The sequence below is a fragment of the Parus major genome, chromosome 1 (genome assembly GCF_001522545.3).
Source record: "Parus major isolate Abel chromosome 1, Parus_major1.1, whole genome shotgun sequence".
Classification (NCBI taxonomy): Eukaryota; Metazoa; Chordata; class Aves; order Passeriformes; family Paridae; genus Parus; species Parus major.
The window spans coordinates 70,022,740-70,042,840 of NC_031768.1; the positions used below are offsets into that span (position 1 = coordinate 70,022,740).

The 20,101-nt window shown below is 35.5% G+C and overlaps 1 protein-coding gene across 4 annotated transcripts in view; it reads right to left on the minus strand.

Moving 5' to 3' along the window:
* The window catches only part of SGCG (sarcoglycan gamma), a 106,497-nt gene that overhangs the window by 11,133 nt on the left and 75,263 nt on the right, over window positions 1–20,101 (minus strand). For all 4 annotated transcript variants that reach the window (XM_015627734.3, XM_015627725.3, XM_015627704.3 and 1 more), the window contains 2 exons: window positions 16,081–16,200; window positions 10,553–10,625 (listed from right to left, as the gene is read on the minus strand). In XM_015627734.3, coding sequence (XP_015483220.1) covers window positions 10,553–10,625; window positions 16,081–16,200 — 193 coding nt within the window. The remainder of the gene's footprint in view (window positions 1–10,552; window positions 10,626–16,080; window positions 16,201–20,101) is intronic.

The following is a 20,101-nucleotide window of genomic DNA, read 5'->3' on the forward strand; positions in this document are numbered from 1 at the left end:
TTTTATGTTAAGAAAATCATTGTATGAAAATAAAATTAAAATTAATCAGATTCTATTCTAAGTTTAGTTTTCTATAGATAAATTAATCCATTTATCCTTATTTATTCCTCTATTGAAATAATTTAATCCACAGACTTAATACAAGCTTATAGCTCAAAGATCTTGGATACGGAGTCAAGTCTGTTATGTGCCCTACTGCTGCATCAGGGTGTCTAACTTTTACATATTTCAGCATTAGAGATGCAGGACCCAGGAAACCAAACTGGATTGTGTTCCTCTAATGATGTCTGTGCTAAGGATTCTATGTAAGAAAAGCACTAACAATATAATGCTTTCGTCCTCTGTTGTGCTTCAGGTTGTGGGCAATCTGATGACCCCAAGTTGGAAGAAAAGAGAGATTGTGCTATTTTCCTGATACATATTTGAATATTCATAAGCTTTAAGAAACAAGTCAGTTACAGGAGGACATTGGAGATGAGTGTGCAGTGTAGGATAGAAAATGAGAAAAATGTTGAAAACAAGAATTGCCGGAGCAGAGGGAACAACTGTAGAAGATAATAAATATAAGTGTAAATACACGGGATGCACAATTATCAAGGTAAGTATAAAAAAAGAAATCTGTATTTGATGCAGAAGATACAGAGAAGGTTTTGAAAGAAGAAGAGATTCAGAAACTTGATAGCAATGAAAACACTTAGACTGTATTTGAAATTCCCTAAGTCTATAATGAGTCCAAGACAAACAGGGATTTTTACCAACTAAGAAAGGATACTTCTTTTAGGTAAATATGATGGTGTCATGATTTTCCTGAAAATAAAAGGTCATACCATGGCTGGGGCCTCCAAGCTAATTATTAGCTTGGAAGGACTCATTACCTCATGCCTGATATCAAACAAGAACCAGTAATTGGCAGCATATTCTAATCCTAGTCACACAGTTATATAAACTATGATTAGCAATTTAGATGAATTTATGAAATACTGGGTTCCAAGTGGAAAGCCTTTATTCTGAATTTTGAACATTTTCCAGCGCAGTGCCTCATTTCTTATGATGAATTTTCATTTCTTCAGACCTTAACCAAACATGGTGTAGTTGGCAAGTGCACAATTCCTAAAGAAATGCCATCGAACCCCTGTGCATCCTTCAAAATTACTAGAAAGAAAGAACCAGTGCTAGAGCATAATTAATCTGCTCTGTTTTAGTTATCTCTGTAAAATGCCCTCACAATACCTGTAGACTTCCACCAAAAGTGATAAGACGTGGTACAGGTATCTGCACCTAGATGTTCAAATAAATTGAATCAATTCCACCCAAACATCTGCCCAAACAGTTGTAAAACCCTGGGGTTATGCTCCAGGAATATTACTTTATGTGTGGGTGGCTTGTGGGAGGATCCTTTTCCACTTCAGTGAATGAATGAATGAATGAATGATTGATTGAATGATTTTGCCTGCAGAGAGAGGTGTGTTCTAAACCTGGATGGACATCTGTGATGTATCTGCTTATTCTGGGCACACAGAAGTCCTCTAGCTTTGGACTCAGTTGCATGAATGCAGCCTACATATGTAAGAGATGAATGATAACCAGGAGTGTGTGCTGAACCATCAGCTAAATCACTTAATGAACAATGAAGAAATAATTTAGAATGAGCAAAAATGTTAGGCACATGCAGATGAAGGGGTTTTTGTATGTTTTCAGTATTTAGCCCTACTCCACATGCATAGGAAGCATAGTTGATTTTTAAATAAATAAATCTACTGGGGTTTCTTAAGCTCATTTTGCCTTATGCTAAAAATGATCAAAGAGCAGAACCCCAAGACATTCCATTCCTTTTGGGTACCATTCTTAAATACTGGGAGTATCTGCTGCTCTTGAAGGTGTCAGCTGGTGCTTTCTTCAGCATATTTTTCTTTCCTTTAAATAAAAAAAATTCTTATTATAGTTTTATTTCTTGAAATAGCCTGTGTTCCAAGTTAGTTCTGTGTTTACGTTGTAAATCTGAAGTGCGTGGCAGCAGATGATTCCAGTAAAGCTCAGTTATGAGATTCTGGATTCAAGGGAATTGTTCAGCATAAGCACAGCAGGCACTAACACTGCTTATGGCTTAGGGGGGAATCTCTGTGCACAAGCACAATTACAAAGCCAGATTTGAGTAACAGATGTTTCCAGCTCCCAAGGTTTTGGTTAACAGAATTTTTTTTTTTAATGTAAGCCACATAAAAGAAATGCTGAAATTTCTAGGACAAATGCATTCATATGTTCTCTTAAAAAAAGAATAAGACAGTTCCCAGTTTTAATGGCACTTTCAAAAGGCTCTAAAAGCAATTTAAAACAACATTTATAACGTATTCCAAAACACAGCAGATACGATTATTGCAGTGTACTTATTTGTTTACTACTTCTCCATCCATTTTAAATATTGAGGTGTTTTTTCCTGTTTGCCCACTGTCACTCAATGCAGAGTTGCTGAAGGAATGAAGACTAAAGATAAGAATGAGACACGATTAAAATAGAAGCTTCTCTCAAGAATGACAGTTGTGATGAAGAGTGGTAAGAGCTAATTCAAAAGAGGTCTCTGTGATGACCTCAATTTTATGATGTGCTGATTCTCCAGGTAATTAAAAATGACCAAGGCCCCAGTGAATGTGATTAAATCTGGCACATCACAGATGTTTCCAGTATAGCTATCTTTTTCAAATTACTTTAATATTATTATAAAATAATGTGTTGTATTATAAAATTTTAATCTCATATAATAACAGCACTTGCATCATTGTTGTAAAAAATGGGGTTAGCATTTTCCTTATGAGTAGTTTTGTAAAATTATCTTCCAGGTTGAAATTTGTCATGCCTTTCTTTTATACGTATCTCAAGCAATTTTTAAATTTACTATGCTGAAACATAGCAAGATTTTAAGTAACTGGAGTTCTTCAGTACATGCTGTTCATAGTGTCCACATATTCTCCATGAAAACAAACACTCAAGTGAAGAGGCTTTGCTTAAAAGAAGGTCATACCCTTTCCTTCTTGTGATTGTTAGTACAGCAGCTAAATGTGGCACACTGTCATCAGATTCCTCACACCTGAAGTACCCCAACAGTGCACAAAGTCTGAGGGAGAGGAGAAAGAGTGAGTAGTGATGGTGTGCACGTGCAACAGGTCTTGGAAAAGTCACTCTTATCGGCAAACACTTCCTTTTCTTTTTCCAGTGTTTGCCACACCCACACCCTTATGGTGGATGTCTCCTGTTGTTGTGAGGTGCCTCAGGGAGGCAAAGATTAATTTCAGATAAGCATTGCTAATGTGAAAGGCATGGCTGTGAGCCAAGCTAGTGAATTTTGACCTCCTGCTTTGGAGGATGGGCAATGTGAGCCCTGGATGAAGTTACCCCATCCCAGACCTCTTGGGAGGAGTGGCCCAGGAGTTCTGATTGGGTTTGAGTCCCTGAGGGTTTCTCCCTTGTTGTGTTTCTAGTGGTCCCTAACCCTAAGCTCCACCCTCAAAGGTGGAGACCCTCAAGGGTTCTGTCCCTCAAAACCCATCACCCTGCTTTTGTTCGGGGCTCTCTGTCTCTGAATGACAGTTTGTTTCCATGCTGAATAAATAGTTTCATGAACAGAGGCCCGTCTTGTTCCTGTCCCATGCTGGTTCCCAGAAACTGTAGCTTCCCTGGATATGATCCTGCAGTTGTGAACTGCAACATCCTGTTTCATGGCTCCTCCCTGGTTCTCTAAATATATGTGGAGACAGGTGTCGCTAAATGACACAAAATGATTCACACGAACACATCTCAGTGGTATGAGAGGAAAAAGAAGTAACTTTACTTTCTGACTCCAGTATTTATAGATTATCAACAATGACCAGGGATTGGATAATTAAGTTACCACCTTCCCAATCACACTGGTCATGCAACATGTCCATCAAAAGACATTTCTTAGAAGGAATGTACAAACAACTTATATTTATAGTTACTTTCCTGGTAAAGTAACTAAAAAACAAGATCAGTAACTATGAAAACAAGATCAGAAGCCTTAGTTAGGTATGTAGGTGAAGGATAACATAAGGAATGATCTGCTCAACTCAGTATTACAACTGAGTATGACAGTATTACAAACTGGATCATTGACAGCAGAATCAGGCTTACAAACTGGCCTCCAGGTGGTTGGTCCTCTGTGAGGTGGTGTCTAAAACTGTGACAATCACTAACAAAGTTTTGACAGTGGCTTGTGCTCTGGTGGAATATGCTGTAATCACTGATGGCAAGTTTACTTTAGCAATCTCACTGAGCAGTCTGACATTTTCAGGGACCCTGTTCAACAGGTGCATTAATCACTACAGCTTTGCTCTTTCTGTTACTGACATAAGCAGCCATGAAAAATACTTAAATTACTGCCCCATACAAGCAGCAGAAACAACTTTTTTTGTATTCTAATGTGTTAGGTGACATCTCTGAAAAATTGAGGCTTTAGGAAGAATATCAGCCATGTGACTGGAGCAAGTGAAAGTCATTTATGACAGTGCCTGCCAAATTATTTTCACTTAGAAATAACATTTACAGGTAAAATCACTGCTTACAAGACAACCAGATGTGATGTAATACACAAGACTCTGCTAAAAGAGTTTCTAAAAAATATCCAAGTCAGAAATGCTTCTGAAGAGATGATCAACATGATGCCCTGTACTATCCAATCCTTCTAAACTACACCTTTTTACATATTCGAGTCCATCAGATAAATGGAAAGAAATTATTTAAAGCTTCCAAAAGACATATTTGATGGTGTTGTTAATTAACCTGATTATGTAAAGTATATGAATGCAAATTTATATCTAGCACGTTAAGGCCAGGGCTCATAAAATTACACTGCAGCAGAAATATCTCACCAGTCAGGGAGCAGAGGTGCCTTGTAAACACTGAATCATAACCTTAGTCTTACTTTCCATTATGTAATTCATTCTCTTCTGACTAACTGGGCTTTTGATTTACATAATGAATGCAAATCAAAATGACTGTACTTCAGTTAGTTAGATGGTATATTAAGGCAACTAGCATGTATGCATTAGTATTACAAATATGATTAAACAATTATTTGGCAAATGTTTTTCCCCTGGTTGGCTTCTATACATTTCTCTAGATTTACTTCATAATTCTTACTCATACAGACATGGGGCTCCACAAGTTCAGTTTCCAGCTTCTTCTCTTGTCTTATTACATAGTTTAGCCACAGCAAATACTTCAAGTGCAGAAGGAAAAAAATATCAATGAGGAATGGAAAGGATAAAAAGAAGACTTCAGAAAGAATCTGAGAGAAGCAGAAGCTAACTCTAGTAACTCCATCGGTAGAGTTATTGGTTGCCACAAAACAGATGTAAAATTAAAGGGTATATGTCAATTACAAATACATAGACATGGAAAAGTCTACCATCAGTTTACTAATTTATCCTAACCAGATACCTAGAAACCATACAATTGGCCTTCAAATTATCAATATTTTGTAACATGTCAGTCATATATATATAAAAATATATATTTTAATGCTTTTAGGTGTTGGAAAGATAGTTCACTTAAATATAAAACAGTGCTTCTTAAATTACACATTTAAATTTTTATTTAATACCAATATTATACCTTTGTTTAGACTACATCAGTTTCTTTGGGGAATATTGAAATATTTCCAGTATATACACATAAACCATTAAATATACCCATATTCTGGTAACATATATCTCTCTATAAATTTATAATCATACTCTGACAGAAGTTGACTCTCTGGAACAGTAATATCATTTCTGCTTTCCAAAATCATGGTAGTGGAATGATGTGGATCATTCTGAACTTGCATGTAAAACCTCAGTTAAAGGACTGTCAGAATACCACAAACTGAGTGTGCTAAAAGTGATTCCCCACAGGATTTGTGCTCAGAAGGCACAGTTGCTGGCTGTCAGACAGTCATACATGGCAAATATGAGAACAAAGACAGTACTAATTCATAAGCATTATATTCATTATTCAAAGTATACAGCTGATAAATGGAAAAATGCCACATTCGTAAGCACATTTTTGTAAGTTTGGAAATGCAAATGCTCAGCTCAGAAACATTGTTTTGAGATTTAAAGAGTTTTGCTGATCCACTGTTTTCCCTTAGAAAACCACAAGCTATGACCACAAGAAGTGAATGGTACCAAAATGACAAAACTAGGTATGAACTCTGTTATTCAAGGATACAGAATTTAGGAGCAATACAGGAATAGACTAAATGATATTCTGAGCTGTTTTAAGTTATCGGAGAAATATGTTAGCATCAGACTGGAAAAATTTCTCAACTTAGACACCAGTTTTCACAAAGAATGTTATTTGATAACAAGGGATATAAAAAGGTGTGTGTGCTGGCATGAAACTCCGGATAACATCAGAAGAGCCTACTTCCAGTACTTAACATGGAACCTGGGGAAAAGATGGCTTTCAGGGAACTGTTATAAATGTCTCTGTCTACATCATCTACTTCCAGTAGTTGCTGTTACACATTTTTTAACTACATTTTGGGTCACAAGGTGTATGTCTGAACATGAGCTTTCCTAATTCTGTTTAAATTCAGGTTTTTCTGGGAAGCAAGACACCTGTTTTCCATTAAAACTTTGCTGTGATTCAGTTGTAGATGTCAGCTAAATAAATACCTGGGGTCCTCAGGACACGTGGGACAACTGAGGCAAGTTCTCGAGGTGCCAAATACACACCAAAGTCCAAGGCCTCATAAAGAGCCATGGAAAAGGCTACAAAATAGCTTGGCAGGAATAAAGAGATGGATCGTGACAATTGCTGACAATTGGCTGTTTTCAACCAGGTGCCTCCTCAGTAGTGTTTGTCTTGGAAGGATATTTCCTGGACATATCCAAACCTCCCTGTTGACTGTAAACATGTCTTTGAGATGTCTGTCAGACACTTATTACATGCAAGTGCCATGTTTTTAGGTGTCCACAAGGTCCTAAAGTCTTAATGAATTTTGTAAATGAAAACTATATATCTTATTTAAATATAAGAAGTCCATTAAAGAAATTAAAAAGTAGGTAATGTTATTTTAAACTTAGGAAAGCTACGATCTTGAAATGTAGATTTTGTTGTTTTAATTCTTCCTACCAGTTGGAAGCAAGCGCAAGCAGATCTCCTTTTCTTTGAGTCATAAATTTGATCTTTTAGACTGAAAAGGACTCTGTAATTTTCCTTCAAATTACAAATGAAAAGACAGTTACTGACCGCAGCGTAATTGTATCCCTCTGTCTCCATAACTTAGCTATAAAAAGACAGTTCTAACACACATATCTCTTTGTTTCCAGAAAAGCAGTCTATCTTGAAACTCGGCATTTGGACAAGCAAGCCAGCAGAATGTGTAATTCAGGGGCCATTTGTGTCAGCTTTGTTTGAAACCCTGCTCTAAATCTGAATGACAGAGAAGGAATGTGGCCCCTGCTCATATGACAAAAGCTGAAAAGTTACAAGCATTAACAGCTTTCCAGGCAGCTCCTTGAATCCTTCAACTCCATTTGTAGTGGATGGGGTTTCTCAAAACACTATTCCCCACACTTAATGCTGCAGAGCATGGCACTTTATAACACATTCATCCAGCATATCACATCCACAAGGCACAGCACAACCACTGAAGGAAAAATAAAGGAAAAATTGCAGAAGATTAATAGATGGTGAAAGTGTGGAGATAAGGCTCAAGGTAAACAAATTGTTGTATTAATTATAACTCTCTACTCACTAGTCTAGTCTGGAAAGGAAGCATGCTCAAATCTAAAATAGGAAAGTCATACTTGAAATTGCATTTTAAGTTTTCATATTTCAGTGGGTAGGTACCTGTATTCAACAGAGTGGAATGAAATGGAGTATTTATGAAGCATTATAAAATATCCATTTTTTGGTAAACTTGTCAGAGCTCTTTCATAACAGAATGCATAAATTTTGTTTATGCTGACATTTAAGATTGCCTTTGAAAGTAACCTTTTTCCAGCTTGACAAAAAGGTCTTCTCTCCCTAAATCTTCATTTACCATCTGCACTGCAGAGCAGTGCATTTCCTTCTTAAACTTCCCCAGAAGCCCTTCAAGAAAAAATAAAATCATTCCCATCTCTGCTTTCAAACTTGACACAGATTATGACAGAAAAATAAAATAAATTAAAGGACTGAAGCATCCTAAATTGCTATGGGTAAAGGCCTACTAGGACAGGAGACAGGAGAGGGATGCTTACAAGGGCATGTATTGATAGACCAAGGAAGATTTAGATTAGGAACTGGGAAAAAATTCTTTACTTATTTGTTTACTAGTTCTCCATCCATTTTAAGTATTGAGCTGTTTTTTCCTCTTTGCCCACTGTCATTCAATGCAGAGTTGCTGAAGAAATGAAGACTAAAGACCAAGAAATGATTAAAACAGAGGCTGAGGGTAGTAGGGCACTGGAACATTATGCCCAGAGAAGCTGTGGATGGTGGAGGTGTCCAAGGCCAGGCTGGGTGCGACTCTGAGCAACCTGGTCTGGTGGGAAGTGCCCATGGCAGGAAGGGCTGGAACTTGATGATCTTTAAAGTCCCTTCCAAGCTATTCTATGCTGGTACAAGTGAGTACATTGCACAGCCTCATGCCCAGAAAATCAGTTTTCTTAGGGTTAAGCTAACTCAGTTTTTAGCAGAGGTGTTTAGCAGCTCTGGATTCATGTCAAATGCAGACATAAGCACGTCAGTGGTCATGTTCCTAGTTCCCTGACATGACAATAATTACTAGCAAACTTCTGTTAATTCTGGAAAAGTCTGTACTTCCCACTTCTTTAAATTAATCAAAGACAGAACTGAGTGGGATTTTAAGCTCTGCTAACAAATAGCAACATTCTAGATCAAAACGTGTGCTCATAGCTGACTTGGTAAAATTCACTAAAGAGGCAAGCTGTGAGCTAAACTCATCCATGGAGGAAGGAACACTTTAAATTAAGCTGTTTTCCTTCCTACTGTTATCCTATTTTAAAAAGAGATAGAGAAATTATACTAACAATAGTTGTACGTAGTCAGGACCATTGTAACTGTAAACCAAAAATGCAAATAAGAACTTAAAATGTAACAGTGCATAACAGATGTAGAATAAAACTGTATTAAGCCCATTAAAATATTAATTGATTATGTATTTGAAGCAATGTAACAACCACAGAAAATAATAGATATATATCAAATCAAAATTTGCAGAGAGCTTCTTGACTTTGCAATTAAGAAATTCGATTTCCTACTTCACTGAAGTTGAGATAATCACAGAAAATGTCAAATTTAAAACATAATGAATCTACTCCCTACAAAACTAGACAATGTGCACTTGTAAAGCAGTATATTGGTCAGTCTCTCACATCCAAATTCTACCATAACAGAAGCAACATTTTTGAAAGTAGACATCAATATGTTAAAAATAATGCCTTGAGCTCATACTGTCTTCTGTGAGCTCATACTGTCAGATGTAAGCACCACATAAAGTAAATCTTAAATAGAAACAAAAAAACCAAAATAATTATCTCAACAGTCTCTCATTTGTCATTCTCAATTCGAAAATTCGATCAGCAAGATACAGTCAATGTTTTTCAAAGCTTTCATCAGCTTCCCCTATTCTCTAGTAGCTATCCCTATTGAAGAGGAAAACTAAGAAGAGAAATCATGACAGAAAGTAGCAAACTGCCAAGGTATTAAAGGACAGAAATACAATCATCAAAGAGATCCTCTTTAATTTTAAATCTTTCTTTGAACTTGCTTATAAAATGAAAAAATAACATGTTCATGAAGAGAATTTAATTTGAGTTTATTACCTCATAACAACCAGCATATTATAAACTAATTTGGGACACTCAAAATTAAATAGAATAATGCACAAAGAAATACTATCCCAGAATAAAGGAACTCTGAAACATACAAAGTACTTAATAATGATTTTCTCAGCCCAAATTGCTTTTAAGTATTTAGTATCTTGATTTCACTTCTTCTCTTTTTACCATGTTCTCTGAGGTTTCCCCAACCAATTTTTAATTCTTTTCCTACATTAGAGCTTCATACATTTCCAAACTTTTCCTCTTAGTCTGCTTCCTCAGATACTAGTTTTCAAAAACCTTGACTAATTACAGGTTGATGACCTATTGCAGACAAGCAACTTATATTGTTAGTGTAGTGGTTTAGATTCGCCAATTTGAGTTTCTTGGCCAATGAACCAAATCATGTGGTGGGTTTAGCACTAGGACAGTAACATTGTAAAAAAAGTCATATTTCCAAATGTTTTTCAAAACTGAAAAATAGAAGTTTACAGAAAACCTTTTCACAGGGGTTCTAAATATATTCATCATCAGCAACAAATAATTCATAATATATTTAAAAATTGCAGAACAATAGATATGATTTTCCTTCAAAATAATAACTTGTTACATAAATAAAAAAAAAAGTTGTCAGCAATTCTGTGTGGAAAAATCACGTGTTCAAAAAATTATGAATATTTATAGAAAATAACATTTACTTATTAGATTTATGTATAAATTCTTACCTAAGCTGTTTAAAAGCTTCTGCTTTCACAAGTGGTGTTTCTACAGAATGTTCAAAAAGTGCTCCTTCAGGCCCTGCAAAAAAAAAAACAAAAAAAAAAAAAAGAAGAAAAATACTGTAATGTAACAGTTCAAATACAACACAAAGATAGCAAGAAGTTTGGGGTTTTTTTAATATGGCCACTTTGATGTTGGAAATCAAGATAAGCAATTATAAGTTGTCTTATAAGAATTATAAGACAACTGAAATATAGCTACCTTATTACCATTGCAGTATTGGTGGGAACAATACCATATAGAAATAATGTAAATGTACAGATGTAAATTCTAAAAATGAAATCTAAGAAGTCTGAAGACAGAGGAATTTTAAACTACTTGAGAAAATAAGTAAATAAGATTTATACAATGCAACTTTCACTACAGTTAAAATCCCAGAAAACTTTGCAAATACTACAGCCCTAAATAATCGTGTTATTGTAGACGTTAAAATCCCAGAAAACTTTGCAAATACTACAGCCCTAAATAATCGTGTTATTGTAGACTGCTCCATGCATATCACAACTTCTGCCATACAGCTTTATCAAAGATTCTCCCCTATTTATAGGCAGACTTGCTGAATATGAAATGCTGTTTCTGCATGCAAAATGTAAATGACTATGGGATCAGATAGTTTATGTCTTGATATACAAGTAATTTCATTCCAAAGAGGAAGAAACAGTGGGCACCAAGCCTCACCAGGAGACCCCCTGTTGGACCTGAAAATCTTCCAAGGACCTCCATTTCTGCTCTCCTGAGTATCCATTATTTCAGTATCACCAGGCCGGTGGCCACTAAGCTCCACTAGGACCAGGAAACTGGCTGATGTTGGACAATAGCCCCTCAGCAACAGAGACAGCTCAAAAAAGCAGCTGGACACCACCACCTACAGCAAGGGTGGAGACTCTCAACTTCTGTTCCTTGGCTCTGTGAACATACTCATCAAAAACTGGAGAGCTCTTAGGTTGAGAGATCTTCTCTGGCCTTGAGGATTTACATATGTGAGAACTTTCCAGGTAAATATGCAGCAAGGCAATATATTTCAATAGTTAGGGTATCAGTCAAGGTGGATTGTCTGGCTGCTCTTTATGCCATTACTCTAGAAAGAATTCTGGGCTCTAAAAATCCCAGTGTTAGGGATCTGGGCTCTGTCTAGGCAGAGAATGGCAATGGATGATTAAAAAGTGTGGTGCAGATTGTATAAATGTGGTATTAGATTGTTTTAAATGTGGCATAAAGGGAAAAATAATTGAAAATTGGTTGGGGCAACCTCACAGAAAAAGAAGTGAAATCAAGAAAAACATTAAAAATGAATACATTGCTGAGACAACTGACAGAAAGACTTTCACTTCATGAGGACTGCAGGAAAATTCTGAGAATGTCCTGAGAAGGCATGAAATGTGCTGCTTTTTGAGAAGAGTTTTATCTGAAATCGTGATTCCTTAGAATGAAATCCTCTTGGCTTGGATGGAAGAGAAGTAAACAAGATACAAGAATTACTATATCAAATCACTTCAGCAATTTGAGGATTCATTGATTTACTAAGCTTGAATTTAAATTTTATTTAGCTTTTGATACCCTCCTCATCAATTTGAATAGATTAATCTTTCTGTAAATTAAAAACTGGCATGAATATAATACTGGAAAACTTAAAATTTATTAATTCAGACAGGGCTTTAACCCTGCTTCATTAACATTTCATTTCATTTTCATTAAGATTATTCTGCACCTAAAGGAATTAAAAATGTTTATCAGAAAATGCTGATTTGGTGCAGCTAAGATATTTTGCAGGGATGTTCTGATATGTCAAAAGTGCAGATGTGGCACTTGGGGACGTGATTTAGTGACTTAGAAGTGCTGGGTTAATGGTTCACCTTGGTGATCTTAAGAGTTCTTTTCCAACCTAAGTGATTCTAAGATCCTATGATTCTATAAAGACAAGTAAGTGCTTACAAAGATAGTATTAGTTTCATGGAAATAGGGGCTGATGGAAGAAAGAGAACAGGGAACATCAGTGTTAATGTTCTAGGCGGTGGGCAGGTGGTGTAAAATGGAATGAAAAGGCTTATTTCCATATTCTAGAGCTGTCATCTTTAAGCAAGAGTCGAACTTTGTCTTTAATGTGAGTAAAACCTCTTCATCAAACAGCATTAAGTTATAACAGTATGCCATTAATACAAAAAAAAATCTCTGGACAACTTTTTTTGGAAAATGCCCCTAAATTGATTTCCTGTCTTAATTTCATACTTTATCTTTTTAATTGTGATAGGACTACTAATATATTTACTGTTTTATAGGCTGTTTATTAAGACATTTTAATTTATGTATAAAATATGCAAAAAAAAGACATTAATTTTCTCAATGAGAGGACTGAAGTCAGCAAGACTCATTAACACCCCACGCACCCTATCAGGCAAGGACCATTTGCCTTCTCAAAATCTAACAGAATGTTTACTCACACCCTCAAATTGCCTCCTACTTAACTTACCTTCTGAGCAGAAGTGTTTAAATTAAACACACACTGTCACATCGCACTTCAGCATTAGCTGCACAAACTGAAAACCTTTGCACAGAACAGAGCACTAGAAAATCACAGACAATACTCAGCAAATACTTCAGGGGATTTTGATAAAAGGCAAACAAGCAGAAGGGCAAGTAGTAAACTGGAGAAAGGGTGCTATAAATATGCTTCTCCATAAAAATACTGATCCTCTCTACCCTGCCAGCTTTCCTTTAAGGAAAAGGAATAAAAAGCGTAGATGTGGCACTTGGGGATGTGGTTTAGTGGCAAACATAGCAGTGTTAGGTTAATGGCTGGGTGTTATCTTAGAGATCTTCTCTAACCTTTACAATTCTATGTTTCTAAGAGCCTGCCATGACAACATTATTACGCAGCTGGCTCTTTGCCAGCCAATACAGTTACAAGGTGGTTTCACTGTCACCAATGGCAGCTGAATGTACAAAACCTTCCCAGAACAAATCACGGATGTTCGGTACCACCACAGCAACATAACAAATGCCTGCAAAATGCAGGTCCTTACTGAAATAATACTAAAGAAGATGCAGCTGTAGTCCATGCTCCTTCAGGTGCAGTCACTGTCACAAAGGGTTAAGCTGAGCCTCAGTCTGATATCCAGTGAAACATGTAGCTGCCACAGATGAGCCAGAGGTAGTGTTTCTTTGCCTAATCGTATGGACTCTGTGTCATCTGGAACACCCTTGTGCATCCTGCCTGGGCTCCAGCTGCCACGATCACAGGAAGCATCTCTTGGAGATAAAGTGATACCATGTGGTGTCTCACATGCCCCAGGGCGTTTCACACTGCAGCTGGATGTTCATGTTTGAGCACCTGAGCTCAGCCACTATATCCAAGGGAGATGACAAGCCCTGGAGCCCTCCCCAAAGCAGAGAACAGCAAGAGCTCTGCCCGGGGCAGGTGCCCACGTCTCTCCGCGCTCCAGGGGAACGTGGCCACCCACACCTGCCAGCGACCCTGCGGGGAATCGGAGGCACACTCCTGGTTGAGGCTTCCCCCAGGTGTTTGTCCTTCTTTGATTTGCACTACTCTATTCTACACAGGAGCCAGAGAATGTCTGAGTGAAATAGTATGAGTTGAAACATATTAATGGTAGGAATGTGACAATTCTCGAGGTGTTGGATTGGATTGTATTACTCTTAGACCTTTTCCTTAGTCTTGAAATATTGTAAATCAAATGCTCCATTTGCCCTCTGCTATATTATATTTTAGTTGAAAATTGTCAGGTTTTCTTAAAAACTATTACTGAGCTTTTCATAATTCACATAAATAAGGAGAAGTAAAATCAAATAGTTCTCTACACTGTACATAAAAGACTCCAAAATGTTCTTGGCGTATTTTAAGCCCAGGATCATCTGTTTTTTATGGTATGAACTTTTCAAAATTTATTTCACATTGATCTTGTTCTCCATCAAAAATCTTTAAAAATAATCTCAGTATGCAAAGTATTACTAATTTATCCTTCATGCTAATAGTATCATTTGAATCACAATAATTTATCCTTCATGCTAATAGTATCATTTAAATCACAATTTTAATAAGTTAATTTGAAGCAAAGTAGGCATGAATCTCCTCTCACTTACATTAATTTTACACTGAAATAACCTCACTGACTTTAATGTATTTGCTTTTGAATTTTACTACAGTGTAAAAAAAGAAATAGGAAGTGTGTCTTAGTACAGTACCTGCTGAAGTAAATAATTATAAATGCACTGTAAAGATTAATATTGGATGAGTGAGTCATTAATATTAACATAACAATTTCAACTCATATATGAATGATTTTTACTTACTTTGAGCAGAGATAGACCTATTCCAAATCAGTTAACAATTATGCAGTTTTTCATATCTTTGTTAAACACGCTTTTCTATTAAAGTTTAGCATCCCTTGGGCAAACAATAATTATTTGATAGGGTTTCCTGGTTAAACAAAGTTGTAATTTCAATTAGGTTAAAAAATAAAAAACCTTAAGATAAGACCCTCAGGCATAAACAAAATTTATTAACACGTTTATTATAACTTAACTTTGGCTTTCAAACACTAATTGTATAGTTACTGCCATATTTATAGTTTTGACAGTGATATAATATGAATCTATTTATTAAAACGAAGACCTCAAGATTTCAGAGGACCTGTAACCAGCAAAGGCCAAGCATGATAGTTGCAAACAAGTAAAAAATATTATAAAATGAATTGAAAAGAAACTACAGAGTAATTTCAGTATTTCTTTTGATGGATTCTTCTGCTCAAAGAGAAATCACACCTTGATGTATCTATTTTAATGCAACCTTACACCTAGAAAATGAAGGTTGACTTTAACAGGTAGCATGAAAGGAAGTAGCTTTTCATGTGATAATTTTGACGTATTACTGTGTAAATGAGTACTTCAGTGATTTGAAGAAACAGCCTAAGACAAACTTTTCTCTTGACAGGTGACATTTAAATACACTACAAATATCTTCCTGTGACATATGTGCTACTCACGAAACAGCAATACAGTAGCTTTCACTTTGAAAGATAAAATCATATAAAAATATCAGAGAGATATTTCTCTCTCTCAAGTTTTTACAGATCAGACTTGTTACTACTCAGAATGGAATATCTAGAATTTTTTCAGCCTCAGACAGCATGCACTGGAAACATTAAATAATTAATAAAAAGATGCACCACTAAAGTTCCTATTACTAATGGCTTTAAAATAAAACATACATACAGAAATGTTTACATATTTTATATATATATGTATCTATTTATATTTATATATATTTATTTATTATTTTGTGTTAAAAATTCTTACTGATTATTTATTGAAAAAGGTCAGATTATCTTCATATTTCTGTTTCCTAATGAGGCAAAACAAGAATTTGAATTCAGACATAATAACATATTTAAAAATGCCATTCTTATTGTGCTTTTCACATGGGTATTATCTGAGCATTTCCTAAACCATTACAAACCTGTGACTCGAAGCTTATCTGTGCCAATTACAACTTCATTTTCATCCACTGTGAAAAGTGGCTTTCCATCCTTTGAGTTGATCTGAAATTGCTGACTGTGGAATTCTACCATTTTAGGACCTGCAAAACACAGTAGAATAATGGAATAATTTAATCATAATTATTCAATTTTCTATATAAATTATTAATAATTTTAATTTAATTTAATGATTCACTGAAGTACACTTAAGCTCATGAAGCACTAAGATAGTCTAAGGATAGTGGCCTTGTAAGTTCTGAAATTGGGTAAATCTATTAACATGATCTAATTTGTTGTTTAAAACCATGACTGGAGTCTTCCTTTATACTTGGGTTTCCAGGGAATCTAGAAAATCCCACACAAATTGATCCAAACATTCATGTTCTTAGTGTTTAAACTGCTTCGATCAGAATTAATCTATCTTATATATATATATATATATATATATATGTAGATATAGATATATAGATATAGATATATAAAACAGAAACTGATTATCAAAGTCTTTGAAGCATCATCCCTTTTCATTAGGGAGGACCAAATGCCTTAAAATTACAAACATCCCATGTAAGAGCAGGACTTCAGATCTTCATAAAAGATGCCAGTTTGGCTCCACATACCTAACAAATGTTACTGATCATGTTACTAAGGGTTTCAAGAAGCTATAAGAATATTTGCAATTGATTCTGGTACTCCAAAAATGAAAAAAAATATGAGCAAGAGAATCTGTGCATACTTCTAGATCCTAAGTTCACTAAAACTTCAAGTTCTACAGTGTTGGCTTGGTAAGTAGATAAAAATCAAACTCTTAATATTCCCTCTTCTAATAACCTGATCAATTAAAATTCACACCACATCGAGCCTGAGTATCTATTACATAGAGTTGTCATCATAAATCTATGTTCAGAATTAAAATTACAGAGAATAGTCAAAGCAGTTAAGACTCCTTTTCAGCAAGTTTTAATAAATGTATTTCACAGACTATCCAGAGGACTGAGAGTCACTGAATTGCTTCCTTCCCATTAAGAACCTGTTTCCTATATCTGACCACATAAATGTTAAATATATTCTAGGCAGGGATTCTCAAAAGAAAGAGGAATTTTTATTTATTTATTTATTTATTTTTAGATCTTATGTAAAATGAGCATTAGCTGACAGATGATTGATACTGCTATGAAATGAGAAATACATGCAGGTACTTCACAAAATCTGGTTGGAGGCTGGTATGAGAGAAGCACAGCATGAGGATCCATACAAATTGCTTATTGCTTCACTCAGCAGATGCACAGCCTTGATTTTAACTGCCCACTAAACACAGAAAGAGTTAGAGAAGCTGTAATGTCCTAAACTAGGGTAACAATTTTAAGGCATAAAGCCCAATACTGATTCTGCTTGAAAATAGTCAGGATAGAAGGCTGAGCTCTGCATTATCTTATGCTTTGCTGCACACGTGCACCCAAGCACAGCCTTATGGACCCCAATTTAGCTCTTCTCTAAAGCTATTCTGAAGCCCGTGACTTTATTTCTGATAGGTATGTTGCAAAAAGTGAGATCAGAAAATATCTTTGTCAAGTGAAAAGGTCTTAAATGGTATTTTTAATTTTTTTTTTTTTTCAGCAAAAGAAATAGTTCTGGGTAAGTGAGGCAGCGATAGATCCCTGTCAGTAGTTTCCTAGAGAATCTTGGTTCAGGTTTTATTTAAGGTCCCTTCCAATCTGAGCCATTTTATGTTTCAGTGACTGATTCTTCTTGTTTGTGCCCAGCAACAATAATGAAACTGGCCACTTATGCAGAGTAGCTAGGTCCCTGTGTATTCAAACAAATCAAAGGCCTGAGTAAAATGGATGTTATCAACTTTACCAGTGCTGCAGGGGCTGGTCCCACATCCTTCCCATTCATCCAACCCCATGATTTCTAAAGCTAGCTCAATTAAGGAAAAACTCTACAGGCACTGTGAGAGCACTCACTGAACATTTTATACATTCCAAAAGTACTTTAACTTGTCGCTCTTTGAAATTCCAACTCATGCCATGCCATGCTGGATTGGCATTTACACTGTTTAATCCTGGACCTCGAACACTTGAATAAATCTTTAACAAGAATCTTTAGGTCTATAGTTTTCTTATCACAAGTACCCCACTAATGTGAGACAAGTATTTTCCTATAGATAATCTTCACTATCAGAGAATGGTATGGATAAAAATTGATGTATCTTTAATCTTAAGAGGGAATCCTAGGGTTAACAAAATTCAAGCGTATGTTTTATTCATGCAAGAGATATCTCAGGGTTTCAAAAAGAAATAACAGGCTTTTACATAAATGGGAATAAGTTTATGTAATGAAAAGTAGCCATTAATTTCTCTTAATGGTATTCCACAATACACATAAACTAGCTATATTGCAATAACACTAATTATATCATAATCCCAGTGAGATTAATTTTCAACTCACAAACAGAAGCCAAACTCAGTATCTGAAAGTGTAATCTCCTAATGCCTGAATGTGTTTTGTTTACCACACTAGTATATTAACTACATGTAAGTCAACTAATATTATATAATCACATTTGCTGATAAAATCCTACAATTAAAAATGCAACCCAGCTGAATGCAGGTTATAGAAAGTATTTGTTTGAAAACTATTTGTTTGAACTTTTTTTTTTCCAAAAAGAAACTGTCATATTGCTAAACAGTCTTTGTTTTCATTTGTCCTCACTCTTTACTTCCCTACAGATTTTTCAGGGAAGGAAGCCCTTTGGTGTAGTGACTCCATTTCAGTTGAAAAGCATTTTAATAAACTGCCTTCTACAGCTACACAACCTTTGAATTCCAGGCCAATACAAATGTTACTATGGGGTTAAATGTTTCTGAAAATCATGTAGAAGTAGGCCACAAAAATGCTTGGTATTAGGGATGGTCTAGCAAGCTGAAATGTTTATGGTAAAGGGAGCTGGTACTTGGGGTCTCCACGATACCCACCCAGAGATAAGATTTGTACATGTTCGTACAAGGATGAGCTAACTCTCATGAAGCAATATCGATAAAGTTAATGAAGCAATATTAATGAAGCAATATTGATAAGGTTGTTATAGTGATTACTGCTACAGCTGAAATTGTATAAATATGTGCACTTTGGACAAAGATGATGGAGCTAGATTTGGGTTGCTGATACCCCTAGCTCCCGCGCGATTCAATAAAGCACCTGCATTATAATCAATCTATGATTATGTGTGTGTCTGAGCGCTAACACAAATAGAGATGTACCAGACAGCAAAGGATCTTCTGTCAAATACAGGGCCTGCCATGAAATAAATATCCACAAATGCTTAATGCCAATGAAATTTGAGGAGAGTAAATGTGTTACCAGAAAGCAGACTCTTCAAATAGTTAGTTCTGCCAAATTCTAAGCATTTTAGTGTCCTTAGATCTTTCAGAGGAAAAGGCTTTCCAACATTGGACTTCCTTCTATCAATAAGTAATTTCATATCTCTTATTTCTTACTTTCTTTACTTTATCTGCCATTTCCAATTAACCTACAGCTGTCAGCTACTCTGTATGCTTTGCTCTTCTCCTACCACCTAGAATCACTGAAGTATTGGGTATAAACCAAAATGGTGAGTGATCTTTGGTATTCCTATGCAATTTCCTTTTTTAGTTAATTTTTATTAAACTAAAGCACCTTACTTAAAATAAGATCTCATTAAAAGTGTATTAAAAATGTAATACTCCTACAGATTCAGTTCTCATTCCATGAGTGATAGAATACAATTCCAATAAATGTAAAGTCCTTACTTTCAGAAACATAAAATTAGTTATATTTTCATATGGAACAGTATGGTATTTCATTAGAACAAAGGCATTATTACAGACAATATGCAGCATATTGCACATACACATTTTATGTCCATATCATACATCTCTCATAGCTTTGAACAACAACTATAATAATTAATAGAACACTTGCTGCTCCTGTTTCCTCTTTTTCTCTCAGTTTTCCTTTTAT